Below are 16,180 nucleotides of genomic sequence, written 5' to 3'. Positions count from 1 at the left end.
TCTAAGACCACTTTTCTTACTCCTTTTCCAGCGTCTTCTGTTCACTTTCTCAGTTCAACTTCAGTTTTATTTGAATGAAACTTTGTGACTTTTCCTAAGACGCCCCATACCATTGGGGATTAGTTATGAAGACCTTGCGGTTTACTGATTAAATTGCACTGGCCTAGTGAGAGGAGCCCTCAGTCAACCCCCAGCAGCTTCAGCGATTCACAGGAAGTGTCCGATGCACGTCTGAACGTTTCAGACCTGAAACTCCTCTCTTCTCTCTTTGCATTTTTGAACTGGGTGTCTCCTTATGTGTCTAGCTCCAGAGAGAAGTAAATAAAATTCAAAATGGCCAGCTACCTAGGGTCTGTAGCTTTGCTGTGTAGATTGTGATGATGCCCGGAACTTCCATCCTTCCCCTAGACTTTCCCACCCCGCTTAGCTGCCAAGAGCCCAGTCCGTTCTGTGTTCTGACTTCTGTTCTTCTACTACTCTTAACTGAGGTTTATATGGAAGCTAGGTATCTGGCTTTAAAAGCTATAGCCTTAACTTCTACTTCCTTAATCCTGTAGTAGGTTCCTTTTATTATTTTATAAGTCTTCTCTTGAGAATATTTTCTGTTTACTCTAAATTTGGAGGTCAGATCCTCACAAGGATGCTGCCAGCAAAGGCAGAGTAACCTTCAGGGTGACTTATACATTGAAGAAGTCACCAGGGTTTGAACTTCAGCTTTTTAGTCTCAAATTTTTGTCAACACTGAGAATGGGTCCATTTCAGGGATGAATTCACATTGTCCAAACTCATAATACATATAAAGTAATGTGTAAATCTAGAATACTGATATATATGTGATCTTACCAAGTTCTTCTAGAAAATAAGGTCCACAGAAGGCAGACTTCTATGCTGTTTGATGCTAGTTCAGTGCCCAGTATGTAGGTGCTCAACAAATATTTGAATACCTGATATAACTCCTGTCTGTCTTCTCTCTGTAAATAAAATACCACCTAGGGCTTCCCTGGTGGCGCAGTGGTTAAGAATCCGCCTGCCAATGCAGGAGACACAGGTTCGAGCCCTGGTCCGGGAAGATCCCACATGCCACGGAGCAACTAAGCCCGTGCACCACAACTACTGAGCCTGAGCTCTGGAGCCCGCGAGCCACAACTACTGAGCCCGTGTGCCGAAACTACTGAAGCCCGCACCTAAAGCCCATGCTCTGCAACAAGAGAAGCCACCACAATGAGAAGCCCGTGCACCACAACGAAGACTAGCCCCTGCTCGCCACAACTAGAGAAAGCCTGCGCACAGCAACGAAGACACAACGAAGACCCAACGCAGCCAAAAATATAAATAAATAAAATAGCACCTACCTCATTGATTGTTTTGAGAATTTTGACAGCTAACATTTATAAGCACTTAGCATGGTATTTGCCACAAAGAAAGCATTCAGTAAATTTCTCATCAAAGATTAGATATCTAGGGCTTCCCTGGTGGCACAGTGGTTGAGAGTCCGCCTGCCAACGCAGGGGACACGGGTTCATGCCCCGGTCCGGGAGGATCCCATATGCCGGGGAGCGACTGGGCCCGTGAGCCATGGCCGCTGAGCCTGCGCGTCCGGAGCCTGTGCTCTGCAACAGGAGAGGCCACAACAGTGAGAGGCCCGCGTACCGCCAAAAAAAAAAAAAAAAACACTGAGAGCATAGCTAATTCTGTACTATTTAAATACCATATATTTGTATATAGCACATACCTGAGGTGGTAACTTTACTTCCTTCTGCAGATTCTGTTTTTGTTGTTTTGTTAATCCAGAAATGGTTGAATAAACTATGGTTTATCCATATGATGGAATATTATGCAACCATTAAAATATTTACAATAGGAAATGCTTATTATAAAAGAACAAAATATAAAAATACTTACAGTGTAACCCAATTACACTTGTAAGAAAATGGGGAATAATAAAAGCCCAAGAAGAAAGCCACCAAATAGTAAAGTGATTTTCTTTGGTATTGAGATCACATGTGAGGGTTTTTTTCTTTCTAGTTTGTTTTCTCAGTCTTTTACAGTACCTGTGTTTTGATTTGTGTTATTGTGTAAGAAACAAAATAACTTATTTGAGGCTGGGGAATAATGTACCTTAAGACTCATGAAATTTTTTTTTTTAAACCACAAGAGGAATGCACCTTAAAAGCAAGGCAAGGATTGATTTGAAAATACTCCAGAGGAGTTACAGTCTCACCTTCTTCCACTGGTTTATTGATGGTGCTAGTCATCCTTAGTTTGACACCCTCTGACTCTAGTCAGCAATACCCAGTGCTAAGAGAGTGCTGAGTTAGTACAATTCTTAGGGAAAATAATTAGTGCTCTGTACCAAGAGCCTTTAAAAATAGTCATAATATTTGACTCAAACCCACTTTTGAGAGTCTAATCAAAGAAAATGGTCCAAAATATGGCAGCTCAAAAGATGTGTTTGGGTCTGTTTCTGCTGCAAGTTAACAGAGTATATCTAAAAATAGTCTGGGGCTTCCCTGGCGGTCCAGTGGTAAAGAATCCGCCTTCCAATGCAGAGGTTCGATCCCTGGTCGGGGAACTAGGTTCCCACGTGCCGCAGGGCAGCTAAGCCCTTGCGCCACAACTCCTGAGCTCGCGCACCTGGACTAGAGAGCCCTCGTGCCGCAAACTACAGAGTCCACATGCCCTGGAACCCGCACGCCACAACTAGAGAGAGAGAAAAACCTGCAGGCCACAACTAGAAAGAAGCCCGCGCGCCACAACAAAGAGCCCACTCGCTGCAATGAAAGATCCCGCATGACTCAAAGAAGATCCCAGGTGCTGCAACTAAGCCCTGATGCAGCCAATAAATAAAAATAGTCTAACCACATTGGAGTCTCACATAAGTTTGGAGGTAAACAGTTGCTGGCCTGGGTTCAGCTGCTCAGTGATGCCTTCGAGACCTTGGGGCTCCTTTTCTGCTTTGTCATTCTTAGTGTGTTGGAGCCACACACTAAGATTTGAATGCCGACTGACAGCTGTATGACCACAGGCAAGTTACTCAACATTTCTGTGCCCAGGTCTCCTTGTCTGTACAATGGAGCTGATAATACCTTACCTTCATAGACATTTCTTCTAAGTTTAAGGCAACCAGAAGGGGCATTGTCACATGTATCCCTTTTACTAGGAAAGCAAAAAGCTTTTCCAGGATCCCTGCAACAGCCTTCCCTTAAGTCTCATTAGCCAGAATTGGGTTATATGGCTACGCTACCAACAGTGGAAGCCGTGAAAGCAGGAAACAGGATTGTTCACCCCCTCAGCTTAAATGGACTGTAACAACCCCAACAGAACTGGGCTTCTGTTCACAATGAAGAGAGGGAGGTATTCAGTAGATTTGGGGTAGGCAACCAGCAATGTCTACCACAAGCTAAGTGTGGGGAAATATCCATTGCAACATAATTTATAGCGGCAAAAATGGGTGCAAGAAAATATATCAAAATATGGGACTAGTTAAGCAACTTCGGATGGAATATCCAGCCATTAAGCACTTGGATAGAGTTATTTTAAAAATAAGATATAGGGCGCCATGGAGGAGTACGCTTGGGAGCCTTGCCCATAGTGAGCTGTGGATGACTGCGGTGGAGCCTTCACTATGGGTGTAATCGGCGGTGGAGTCTTCCAGGCCATTAAGGGCTTCCGCAATGCCCCTGTCGGAATTCGGCACTGAATGAGAGGCGGTGTCAACGCTGTGAGGATCCGAGCCCCTCAGAATGGAGGTAGCTTCGCGGTGCGGGGGAGCCTGTTCTCCCCCATCGACTGCGGTCTGGTGCGGCTGCGGGGCAAGGAAGATCCCTGGAACTCCATCACCAGTGGAGCATTGACCGGGGCTGTGCTGGCTGCCTGCAGTGGCCCATTGGCCATGGTGGGCTCGGCAATAATGGGAGGCATTCTGTTGGCCCTCATCGAGGATGTTGGCATCCTCCTCACTTGCAGCAGTTCCGCACTGCACCCCCATTCCTGGAGGACCCCAGCCAGCTGCCCCCTAAGGAGGGTACCCCGGCCCCAGGCTACCCCAGCTATCAGCAATACCACTGAGGAAGTGACCTCCTGTCACCACCACCGTGGGAGCTCCTCCTCGGTTCCTTCCCTGATGATCTACCTCAAAGGGAGGGCTGGCTCCCAGTTGGTCCTGGGACCCTCCAGAGAGGGCCTCTACTCTGTTGCCTTATCCCAGGTTTGGGGTGGAGCACCCTAGCTGCCCTGATGGATGGGTCCCTTCTCTCTCAGGCACCCCAGCCCCCATTCATATGTAACAAGCTCTCACCCCAGACCCTTTGCATGGCACCCTGATGAGTATTTAAAGCCAGTTTAAAAAATAAATAAATTAAATAAAGCCAGTTTTGAAATGCCAAAAAAAAATAATAAGGTATGAACACTACAGCAATGTGAAAAATACTATGCCATTATTTTCAAAAGCAAAGTATCAGTGTAACGTGATTTTAAGACAAACATTCTTCACATTTTTAATTCATGAAATTGGGATGTGTCTTAAAATTTTTTGCAGCCAAATGACAGTCTTGACATAATTGTACATTCATGCACATTCATGAACTTGGTCTGAAAATCTTAAGTTGACATTTGCTTAGATCAAGCAAGGACCAGCATCAAAACTTGCAGAAGGGGAGTCAGTAGCTGGTAAGAAAATTCCAGAAAAAAAACAGTGGAACATTTTTCTAAAATTTTCAGTTCTTTATTGATGTATAATATATACATGAAGAAAAGTGCAAGTATCGTTAAGTGTACTTAAGCTCAATGAATTTTCACAAGTTGAATAATACATCCCTGGTTATCAGCAACCAGATAAAGAAACAATATTACCAACACCTCAGAAGTCCTCTTTTTTTTCTTTTTTTTTTGCGGTATGCGGGCCTCTCACTGTTGTGGCCTCTCTCGTTGTGGAGCACAGGCTCCGGACGCGCAGGCTCAGCGGCCATGGCTCACGGGCCCAGCCGCTCCGCGGCATCTGGGATCTTCCCGGACCGGGGCACGAACCCGTGTCCCCTGCATCGGCAGGCGGACTCTCAACCACTGTGCCACCAGGGAAGCCCAGAAGTCCCCTTTTGAGTGGAGAACTCAAGAAATGCTGCAACACCAAGGTTCTTAATGACACAAGTGTGCTATGGAAAAACACGGGCATCTAGGATGCCAGCCAAGTCAGACTCACAAGAGTCTGATTTTGAATGCAAAGAAGCTTGTGCAATATGTTAACCAATTTGTTTTGCTTCCTCAAACATGTACAAGAGCAGGTATTTTATCTTTAAATCTCTGTGACAAAAGACTTAGAATTCTTTCAATACATACACATTTTAAAATTCTAATAAGAAAGCATTGTGTTGTAGTTTAAATGTCAGCAAGTTTCTCTTTAAGATACATAAAATAATGGTGCTTCTTACAACTTACAATTTTGTAAGTATAATATGCAATATGAAAATAGTGTGGTGTGAATATAGCTGACTGGGTTTTCTTTTCTCTATGTATTAAGCATGTATTAGGGTTCTCCAGAGAAACAGAACCAATAGGAGATATATATATCTCATATATCCTATGTATATGAGGAGATTTTATCATAGGAATTGGTTCAGGAGATTATAGAGGCCGAGAAATCCTGCAATCAGCTGTCTGCAAGGTGGAGAACTGGGGAAGCCAGTGGTGTAATTCAGTCCAAATCTGAAGGCCTGAGAATCAGGAGTGCCAATGGCCCCTTTTTTTTTTTTTTTTTAAATATAAAACACCTCTAGTCCCATTCTTACAGCAAGATCCAATTTTGGTATACCTAGTATTCCTATTACTTAGATAGTAAGATCAGATCCAGGAGTGCTTTAAGAGGGGATTTGGCTAAGGGGTAAAGGAAAATTAAGACGACGTGGGAACCTAATTGTGGAAAGTGTTACAGGAGAGGAAGTATAAAAGGATGACATGAAAACTAAGAACGAATTATGATACTTCACAACTTACTTTAAGGCTACTTGAATCTTCCTCTTTTACCATTTTAATTGTGATATTTTTAAACATATAGAAAGTAATGAAACATATCCATTTCCTAGATTTATTCAATATTAATTTTTACCTTTTTTGGTTTGTTTTAAAGAAATAGAATGTTAAGAGTATAACTGAAGCCCCACTCAGCCATTTTCTCCCTTTCTCAGGGATATCTACTATTTTGCAGTTGATGCCTATTATTCCTTTAGTTTTTTTTTTTTACTATATTTGTGCATGTATATGTATGTGTGTGTGTGTGTAATAAAAGTATCATTGAGTATCTTAAAATTTTACATATATAGTATCATTGTATATATCCTTTTGCTGACTATAACTCAACATTAGATTCTGGATAAATGAAGATTCTATCTTTTAACTGTTGTAATAGTTTTCCATTATTTATCCATAAATCCACAATTTATCATTACCCTACCGAAGAGCAGTTAGGTTTTTTCACTTTTTTTGCCATTTAAAAATCCTGCTATAAATATCCATGTGCAAGTTTTTGTGTGGGCCTGAGTTTTCAACTCCTGTGGGTAAATACCAAAGAGAATGATTGCTAAATCATATGGTAAAAGTATGTTAAGTTTTGTAAGAAATCACCAAACTATCTTCCTTCTAGCTTCCCAGTTCCAAAGCCACACCCACGGTTCTAGGTATTTGGTATCACTCCATTTGCATTACCCAGATCTGTACTAGTTATCTATTGCTGCATAACAAAACACCACAAAATTTAGCGGCTTAAAGCAATGAACATCATTGCACAGTTTCTGTGAGTCAGGAATTTCAGGTGGCTTAGCTGGGGCTAGAGAATCCACTCCCCAAACGGCTTATTCATACGACCGTTAGTAAGAAGGCTCAGTTCCTCTCCAGCTCTTAGTAGGTGGTCTCAGTTCCTCAAGTTAGGGACCTCTTCATAAGACTTCTTTAGTGTCCTCAGAACATGACAGCTGGCTTCCTTCAGGGTGAACTATCCAAGAGAGAATGCAAGGAGTCCAAAATGTCTTTTGTGACCTAATCTTGGAATCAGACACCATTACTTCTTTGGCTATATTCTACATGTTAGAAGCAAGTCACTAAATGTAACCCACAGTCAAGAGGAGGGGAATTAGGCTCCACCACTGGCAGGGAAGCGTATTGAAGAATATGTAGATCTATTTTAAAACTACCATACTACTTTTTTTAAATTTAATTTAATTTATTTATTTGGCTGTGCCGGGCCTTAGTTGTGGCATGCAGGATCTAGTTCCCTGATCAGGGATTGAACCCGGGCCCTCTGCATTGGGAGCGCGAAGACTCAACCACTGGACCACCAGGGAAGTCCTCACACTACTTTTAAACTGAACAAAATGAGATGCCAGCTATAAAAACATTATATCCCATGTTTCTGATATATCATCTACCTTCTTGCACGCTCCACAGAAGTATTTTTTAAACTGTAGATTCAGTTCCATAAATAAACCATGAAATCAGTGTACAGTATCTCTGAAATCTGCACAGCATAGAAGCAGCAGAAGGGAGAGGGCTCATAGTTTTGTAATTCCAGATCTCCCTTTAATCTTTGTTTTAAACTGTCCTATAACATATGTATAACTTTTTAGTAATAGAGGAATAGATTATATGAAATTATATTTGTAAGGTCGGATCTTAACAAACGGTACCGTGAAACAGAGGAAAGCTTCAAGTGAGCTTTATTAGGGAGCGCTCCCGGCTGAGGTTCACTGGTCCAGAGAAAGGGGCCAGAGAAGTCGCACCCGGGCGAGGGTTGGGCAAGATTTTATAGGGGAAGAAGGGGAAGGGGTGTGGTGAATCTGGGAGGGCGCAGAGTATTCCTTATTTGGTGGTCTTGCAACTGCTGTTACTCAGGCTTTGCAAATGAGCAAATTAACACCTGGGTCTTAAATTTTACAGAAAGACCAGGAAGAAATGGGAACAGAGGCTTGAAACTTTAGCCCAGTGACATGTAAGCCACAAAAATGGGAAAAGTCAGTGGAATCTAAAATATAATACAAATGAACCTATCTACGAAACAACTAGAGAACAGATTTGTGGTTGCCAGGAGGAGGAGGGTGCAGGAAGGATGGATTGGGAGTTTGGGATTAGCAGATGCAAACTATTATATACAGGATGGATAAACAACAAGGTCCTACCGTATAGCACAGGGAACTATATTCAATATCCTGTGATAAACCATAATGGAAAGGAATATAAAAAAGCATATGTATACGTGTATAACTGAATCACTTTGCTGTACAGCATAAATTAACACATTATAAATCAACTATACTTCAATTTAAAAAATGGGAAAAAACCAAAGGTAGCGATGGTGTATTCTAGTTGGGGGAGGGGGCTGAAAAAAGCAAACTTTCCAAGTTTCCCCTACACACTTACTCTACCTACGGACGACCGTGCTAACCATTAAAGAATGTTCCATCCTTATTAAGTCTGGTGGTTTTCCTGAGCCTAACACCTTTTGTCTCCCAAACTGGGAACGCGAAAAGGTGAGGCTGCTTCAGGTTAGTGATTGTGAAGGTGGAATTTGGATTCTGACAGTCTGGCTTTGAGGCTAGCTCACCAGCGATGTGACCTCGGGCAAATTACATAACACACCTCATCAGGAAAACAGGGATGAGTCAGGAGAACCAATCTTCTGGCTTGTTTTGATGGTCAAATGAGACAGAGTGGGCAAAACACTTTGCACATAAATGTTAGCTACCTTTTTAGCTTTTTTAAAGTAACTGAAAAGAAGTGGGACTGCTGAACTGAAAAAGCTCTCCTTCTCCTTATAAAATCCAGATAAACCTTTGAAGAACTTAAATTAAGAGCAAATGAGGCGGGGGTGGGAAGGCCCTTCCTACCGCAATAGGACTCTGCTGGCTCCCCCTTGGCCGCTGAAAACCATTTTCGTAAACGCCCTCCAGGCCGCAGATTACGCTCTCTCCGACCACGTGGGTGGGATGGGGCGGAAACTGGGAGGCCAGAAGCTAGCGGCCGCATTTAACGCCCTCGGGGCACCTGGAGCAGGGCGGCACCCTTGGCCGGGGGCGGGGTCGCGGCACGGAGCCACTGGGGCGAGCAGCGCAGATACTAGACTTGGGGAGGCGGCTCCCCTCACCATTCCGGGTCCCGCGTGACTAGCCGGGCCAAGCGGCGCGCGGGCTCCGCCTCCAGCCCTCCCGGCTCCGCCCAGGCTCCGCCTCCTCCTCCTCGTCCTCCAGCGCTTCCCCAGGGCGCGGGCAGCGGTCCAATTGAGGCCGACCGAGTTATGAGAGCCGCCGGTCCGAGTGCGCGCATGGCGCTGGCTCTGCTGCTGCTGGCCGGGGCCGGGGTGTCGGCCGCCGCCTCGTCCTCCGCCCCGCCGCTCTTCAACGTGAGCCTGGACGCGGCCCCCGAGCTGCGCTGGCTGCCAGTGCTGCAGCACTTCGACCGCGACTTCTTGCGCGCCTCTATGGCGCGTATCATCGGGTGAGTGCAGGACAGGGGGAGCGGGCGGGGGTCGGAGAGCGGCAAAGCCCGGACGCTTGCTGCCCAACGTGCGTCAGACTGAGATTTGTGATCCTCCCCTCCCTCTCGGACAGCCTTGCCCTCCACCCCATGCCGCTCACCCCGGGCGTCTGGCGTGTGCAGGGGTGGCGGGGACCAGAGCTGGCATTTGCTAGTGCCCCAGGCAGCGCCGGGGCTGGGGATGATCCCGCACAGCTGGTTTGACTTTCAAGTTCGGTGTCTCCAGTGGCACGCCAGTCCACCAGCCATTCTGGATCAGGGTGCCGCGCGGGTTGTCGCCCGGGCTGTCTTCCCGGCTGGCTGCTCAGCTACCGAGTAGGGGACGCAGCCCCGCACCCCTAGCAGGCCTCATGGGCCCCCAGGCCCACCCCTTTGGGGACCACTCTCCGTCGCCCTACTTCCCTCTCTCGGAGTGTTCTTTTCTCTTCGGGACGCTGCGTTTTGGGTGATGCCGGCTGGACCTGGACTGTGAGCTCTCTGGGTAAGCGAGGCACCTAGAACTCACCCCTAAGAATGAGAGAGCTTTAGGTACTCTCTCCCCCAGTACACACACACGCACCCCTCCGAACCTCTGAGCAGATCAGACACTCGTGGTTCTTCATTTCTAGGGATACTGTCCCCAAGTGGGTCCTCGCATTGATCCGAAAGGCGGTCTGGGAGCTGGAGCTCTTCCTGCCCCAGCCCTTCACCGACGAGATCCGCGGCCAGTGCGACGCTCTGAACTTCACCCTGGCCGACTGCATCCTCCTTAACCTGGCCTACGAGTCCACAGCGTGAGTGCCCCGCGCTAGCGCGGATTAATTTGAGACTTGACCCGGATTCCTGCCACATCTGAGTGGGAGGAGACATGTTTTCAGTGTAATAAAAGCAGGGTGGTGACCGGGCTGCCCAGAAACCTCCAGTGCTTCCTCTTTGCTTCTCTGGGTAAAACTGAGCAGCAGATTATAAGCTTCGAGAAGGAAAGCAGCTTCTCTGACCTCAACACTGAACTGTTCCTCTACCTGAAGTCCCCTTTTCTCCCTTCACCAATCCAGGTAGCATCCCACTTTTGAAACTCTGCTCGACATGTACTTTCCCAGGAAGGTCTTGGAATAATCCCACTCACGTTAATGCCCAGCCTTATAATGCAGGGGGCTGTCCCAGCATTCATTTGTCACACTGCATTTAACTTTCCATGTTCATCATGGCTAGCGATCATGATTCCTCTTTCTCAGCCTGTTGCCTCCAGTGCTGGGGTCACAGGCTACACTGTTCTGGCTAGTAGGGGCAAGCCAGTATATGGTACCCGGAGTGGACATGATCAGCTGTGGCACACAGGGGAAAGCAATACGGAGTGTGTGGTTGATCCCAGGCAAAGTGCAGGGAGGGCCTCTGTTGGCTCAGTAACAGGTCCTGGAATTAAGAGAGCTTTGACTTGGTTTCTGTCTTCAGGACTTACTGTTTTGCCACCAGACCAGACTCATTAGTAACATCTTGTAGATACTTAATAGCTTCTCCCTGCCGAAAGATGTTTAAAAAATTTTTTTTCCTGTGGATAATGAAACTTTACTGCCTGCTGCCATCTTCCCAGAACATCTAGGTAGAGTAGGTTAAGAAGCACTGTGACTGCCTTCCTCTTCAGGGAAATGTTTTAAGACACAGATGTATTAAAGGGCCCTTCAATTGACCTAAGTTAATTTTGCCATTCCTCGTCTCCTACCCCATCTTTTTCGTATTCTGACATGTGGTTTTCTCAGTGAAAAAATCAATTTATTTTCATTTTCCTCTTCCTTTGTTGGAGTCACTGTATTCAAATCAACTAGAGCAAAAATTCTAGTAAAAAAACATTCTAACTTTTGGATTTGATATTAAGGTATATACTGAATCGCCTGGCAAGAAAAAGCACCATCAGACTCCACTAGCATTAACAAAGGAAATGTTTTGTCCTCATTTCTGGTATAAGGCTTTTTGAATCAGGTTAAGTAAGACTAGCGACGCTTTATTGAGCCTACTGGGTATGAGGCACTGGAGATTGTATTGCCTTTTGTGATGTGGAAACCAAGCCTCAGAGGGGACAATTTGCTGAAAGTCAGATGCATGGTGAGTGGTCAGAGTTGCTGCTAAGAGCACATGTCCCCAGCACAGTGCAGTGCATCTCCCAAAGCAGAGCCTGGCTCCCTAGTTGTTCCCTGTGCTGTGGGCCACCTCGCACCAAAACATTTGGGCATGACATGAAAGAATTGTTGTCTCTCCAATTTTGAAAAATCACCTTTGAGAGTCTACAGACTTTGCTTTAGCTACTTCCAGTGTTTGATCAGTTTGCTTCTTGACGTGAACTCTTTGAAAATCAGAGACCTTGGAAAAAATTAAAACGTGACCAAGCTTCCTTTTTTAAACAAACAGAAAAGGAGGTAACATTTGTTTTCTCTTCATTATAAAGACAATATGTAATCATAGAAAATTAGTAAATACAGAAAAGTATAAAGAAAATTAACCACAATCCTGTTACTCAGAAATGACTATCCATCCTTCAGGATATTTCGTGTGTGTGTGTGTGTGTGTATGTGTATGTATACATATCTTTCCCCTGTCCCAGAATTGGACATGATATATTCAAGTACTTTTTACATAACATTACATATTCACAGAGAATATGGACCTTTAGACCTCTTAACAAACCTCTTCGTCTTTTCCTCAAAATATATCTGTCTGGGTGGGAGTTCTTAAAAGATCCTTTTCTCTTATTAGCTCTCTGCAGGGAGCTTTAAGGGGGACAGGAAAAGTGGCAAGCTCCTAAATAGTTCACCCTTTTTCCAAGGAGACAAAGTGAAACAATTTGTGGAGCAAAATAGTTAGCTGCCATGGTGTTTGCTCTGAGAAATCCAGAGAAGAGAGAGTTGAGCTTGAGCCAACCTTGAATGGTGTATTTAAATAGACTACATACTGCCAAGCAGAGGACTAAGCAAAGTTCAGTGAACTCGCTGAGCCCAGAATGAGTCCGTTTCAGATTTAGATTTAGGATGAAATTTGCATTCAGTATGTTTTCAACGTCCTGTGTGCTGAGGGCAGAGGTCTAGTAATACTGAACGAACGCTGTTGTGTCCAGTTGTCTTTTTCATCTTGAATTATGATCCACAGGGATTATATAGCATATGTGTCTGTTATAAGGAAGAAAACTGTTTTACTTTGAGGACTTATTTTTATTTTTTATTTATTTATTTTTTTGCGGTACGCGGGCCTCTCACTGTTGTGGCCTCTCCCGTTGCGGAGCACAGGCTCCGGACGCGCAGGCTCAGCGGCCATGGCTCACGGGCCCAGCCGCTCCGCGGCATGTGGGACCTTCCCGGACCGGGGCACGAACCCGTGTCCCCTGCATTGGCATGCGGACTCTCAACCACTACGCCACCAGGGAAGCCCGAGGACTTATTTTTAAAATGAAAAACTCATTTCCTTTTTCTTGTTCACTTATGTTGAATTTTTCCGTTTTCCCAGATTCTGCACCAGTATTGTGGCTCAGGACTCCAAAGGCAACATTTATCATGGCCGGAACCTGGATTACTCTTTTGGAAATTTCTTACGCAAGTTGACAGTGGATGTGCAGTTCATAAAGAATGGGCAGGTATAATCTGTACAGTGTAAGATTCAGAAATCAGAGAGACTTGCTAACCCAAGCTAACCCAAGTTAGCCATCACTTGGATGGTCTGCGGCTTAACTGTATTTTCAATTTAAGATACAAAAAACGTCACCCTCCTGGGAAAACAAAACCACAAGGGAGATTTACATCAATTATGCTTGTAGAAACAAGGGTCATTTATTATTATTGAGAATCTACTTACAGAGGTCAATCACTTTTCCCTAGGGAAATTTCTATGGGTGTATGATTGGTCTCCATTTATGATGCTAAATCAGCTCTTTCCTTTGCTTTCCCACGTTCAGGCTGCTTCTAGAATAGAGGGGCTGGGTAGTGTAAATGTCTAGGAACACCTCATTTGGGGATCTGACAGTCCTGGCTTTGAAGTTTGCTTCTGTCCCTTCCTTTGTGAACTTGGGAAATTACTTCAACCCATTTTGCAGATTACAGCCCAGAGAGGTTAATAACTACTTTATGGAGATAGTTATAAAGGTTAAATGAAGTAATCTATGCAAAGCATATGGTAGATGCTTGATAAATAGTGGCCAAATAAATAGTCCTTCACTCTAAAAGTATAATTGACCCACACTACTCTTATTTTTTTTTTACTCTTATTTTTGATCTTTAAGAAATTATACATATACATCATTTTATTTTCATCATAGTTCCTTTGAACATACAACCTAGTATGTACTATTGTCACATTTCTGTGTAAATATCTAGAGAGATAGCAGTAATCAATGTTCATTGTGTACACAAAGCATGTCATTGCATGAAACAGAACAGAGAATGCAAAAGTCAGATCTTGGCTTTGGGGGGGACACTGTTTAAGGACTTTATTTAGTTTGTTCTTTGCACTTAGGGGTTGAGTCACAAATACTAGAAACTCATTTAACGAAATACTCAGATGGTCGTCTGCTTTTACAAACAAAAACTTTCTCATAAAACATTCAAACGGTACAGAAATATTTAAGGTGAAAGTTTCTACTTTCTCAATTTCATTCCTTTACTTCACCACTATTACCAATTTAATTTGTAGTTGAAGATTTACTTCAAAAATGGTTTTAAGTGGTAGCAATGACAGAATATCCATGAAAATAAGTTCTGAAAGGACATCTGCTAAAATGTTCATAATTATTACTGAATAATAATAGGGGACAACAATTATTTTTACTACTTTATGCTTTTCTCCATTATTCTACAATGAGCAAAAATTCTTAAAAATCGGCAAAAGGTTAAATGCAATAAAAGTAATTTCACCTGTTCCTGCTAGACTCGCCCTAACTAACAGGTGTTGCTTCATTTGTTTCTGTTGCTCCTGGAGCTCTCATGGGAAATGGTCTATTGGTGTGGCTTATCTCAGTGCTTAGGCTATTATTACCGAATTTAACAGTTTACACTTGGGTATTGTCTTTCTGCTGAGGGCTCCTGGCTAATAAATTGCTTTGCTAAATTAAGAACAGGTTGTTCATCCAATAATGAAGCCCTTATTCTTATCTAGCGTTCATCGTTTTAAAAGTATTTTCAGATACAGGACCTCCTTTGATCTTCAGGATAGCCCTGGGAGGCAGGCTTAAGTCAACATTTCTATCCTCATTTTTCAGATGAAAGGGCTGAGACTTACAGAGACTAACTTGCTCCACTGTCACAGGAGGAGATGAGGCAGAGGTGGGACAAAACCCAGGCCTTCAGCCTTCAAGTAGCTGTCTCCCCAAAACTCAGATTGTAAATCACAGTCTCCCGCCCCACCTAGGGCTTTGTTTATGTTAACTGACCTGGCACAGACGGTTGGAAAGCATAGACATTTAGAAATACAGTTTTTCAGAGCTACAAGATACAATATCTTACAAATAATATAATTATTTGTAGTTACGTGTTATAAAATATCGTGGAAGCTACCAGGGATTTTGATTTTTGTAACTTTAATTTGCTGGTTCTTCAAGAGTAACACTGATGTGAGGGTTGGTGTGCCATGTGACTGAAGTGACTGTGTGATTACTTTTTCCCCTATAGTTATGTTTTATAAGGGCTTTAGTAGTGAGGTAGACTTATTTCTGTTTTACTGCCATGAATGGAAATGGGGAGAATTCATGGAAGACCCTCATTGAGTCTCGGGGAAGAGGTCATTTATGAAATTAAGACCATTGCATTTTCCCCTTGTAATTTAGCCACTTTATTTTACAACCAGACGAGGTAGAAATAAACAATTAAATGAAAAGTTACTGACTTAAAATTCAGCTTTCTAGGAAAAAAGTAAGCTAGACCCGTTCATTTCTCAAAATACGAAAGTATTAGTTCATCTTTACTGAACCATGTGAGCTGGGTGTCTGGTAGCTGAAATAACTGATAGAGTTTGTTTTTCTCCTCAGGGATATAGTGGTGTCTTGTAATCATTAGAGTTCATTTCCTTCATTTAAAGTGGGAGCAAAGCAAAACAAAGAAAAAAAGAAAGGAAGAAAAAAAACAGTGGGTGTGAGCCCTACAACTCATGGAATAACCATGAGGATTAAATGAAAGATGTATGTAGAAGAATTTTTTAATATTTAAAATTTAAATTTGATTATTACCGAACAAACAGTCTCACTTGTTTCCCCTTACTTCACAGAGCTTGTGAGATGCATGATATTAATCTCTTATAATCGAGTCAACGTGAGTTTCTAAAGGGAAGCCCATTTGCTACTTCTAGGATGGGCTTCTTTTTTCTGCGAGCTTACTGATCCCTTCTCAAAATAATGTTTCGTAAATACATAAAATAAAGTTACGAGATTGCGAAGAAACCAGTTACGGTGAAATACGGCCATTTCAATATTATACTTTTTCTTAACACATTAACTGGTAAAACCTAGCAGTGGGTCTAGAAACTACCATAAATTCAGAGTAGTGGTAAGTATGAATGATATTTCAAGATATGTATGTATACCATATCAACATAGGGATGATGCCATCATGTATGTGAAAATACGTGAGTCACAGGCACTTACAGAGGGAGTAAAATTTCAGTTAGAGGCTAGTGAAAATAAAGATGTACCTTTTTTTTTTTTTTCCATCTTAGG

General features: G+C 43.4%; 1 protein-coding gene and 1 pseudogene across 9 annotated transcripts in view; both read left to right on the top strand.

The window, feature by feature from the left end:
- Nucleotides 1-2,894: 2,894 nt before the first annotated feature.
- On the top strand, nt 2,895-6,305 carry LOC137223828 (mitochondrial import inner membrane translocase subunit Tim17-B pseudogene; annotated as a pseudogene).
- A 2,903-nt stretch (nt 6,306-9,208) lies between these two features.
- The window catches only part of NAAA (N-acylethanolamine acid amidase), a 29,715-nt gene continuing 22,743 nt past the window's right edge, over nt 9,209-16,180 (top strand). For 4 of the 9 annotated variants that reach the window (XR_010943084.1, XR_010943083.1, XR_010943082.1 and 1 more), the window contains exons 1-3: nt 9,209-9,477; nt 10,125-10,289; nt 12,988-13,114. Coding sequence is in view for 6 of the 9 variants with exons in the window: in XM_067736302.1 (XP_067592403.1) it covers nt 9,278-9,477; nt 10,125-10,289; nt 12,988-13,114 (492 nt within the window). In the remaining 3 variants the exon portion in view is untranslated. The remainder of the gene's footprint in view (nt 9,478-10,124; nt 10,290-12,987; nt 13,115-16,180) is intronic. The other 5 variants (XM_067736300.1, XM_067736299.1, XM_067736303.1 and 2 more) reach the window with 4 other exon arrangements.

Source organism: Pseudorca crassidens, chromosome 4 (assembly GCF_039906515.1).
Source record: "Pseudorca crassidens isolate mPseCra1 chromosome 4, mPseCra1.hap1, whole genome shotgun sequence".
Taxonomy (NCBI): Eukaryota; Metazoa; Chordata; class Mammalia; order Artiodactyla; family Delphinidae; genus Pseudorca; species Pseudorca crassidens.
Note: the sequence above shows the minus strand (reverse complement) of the source record. Positions and strands in the feature narration are given on the sequence as shown.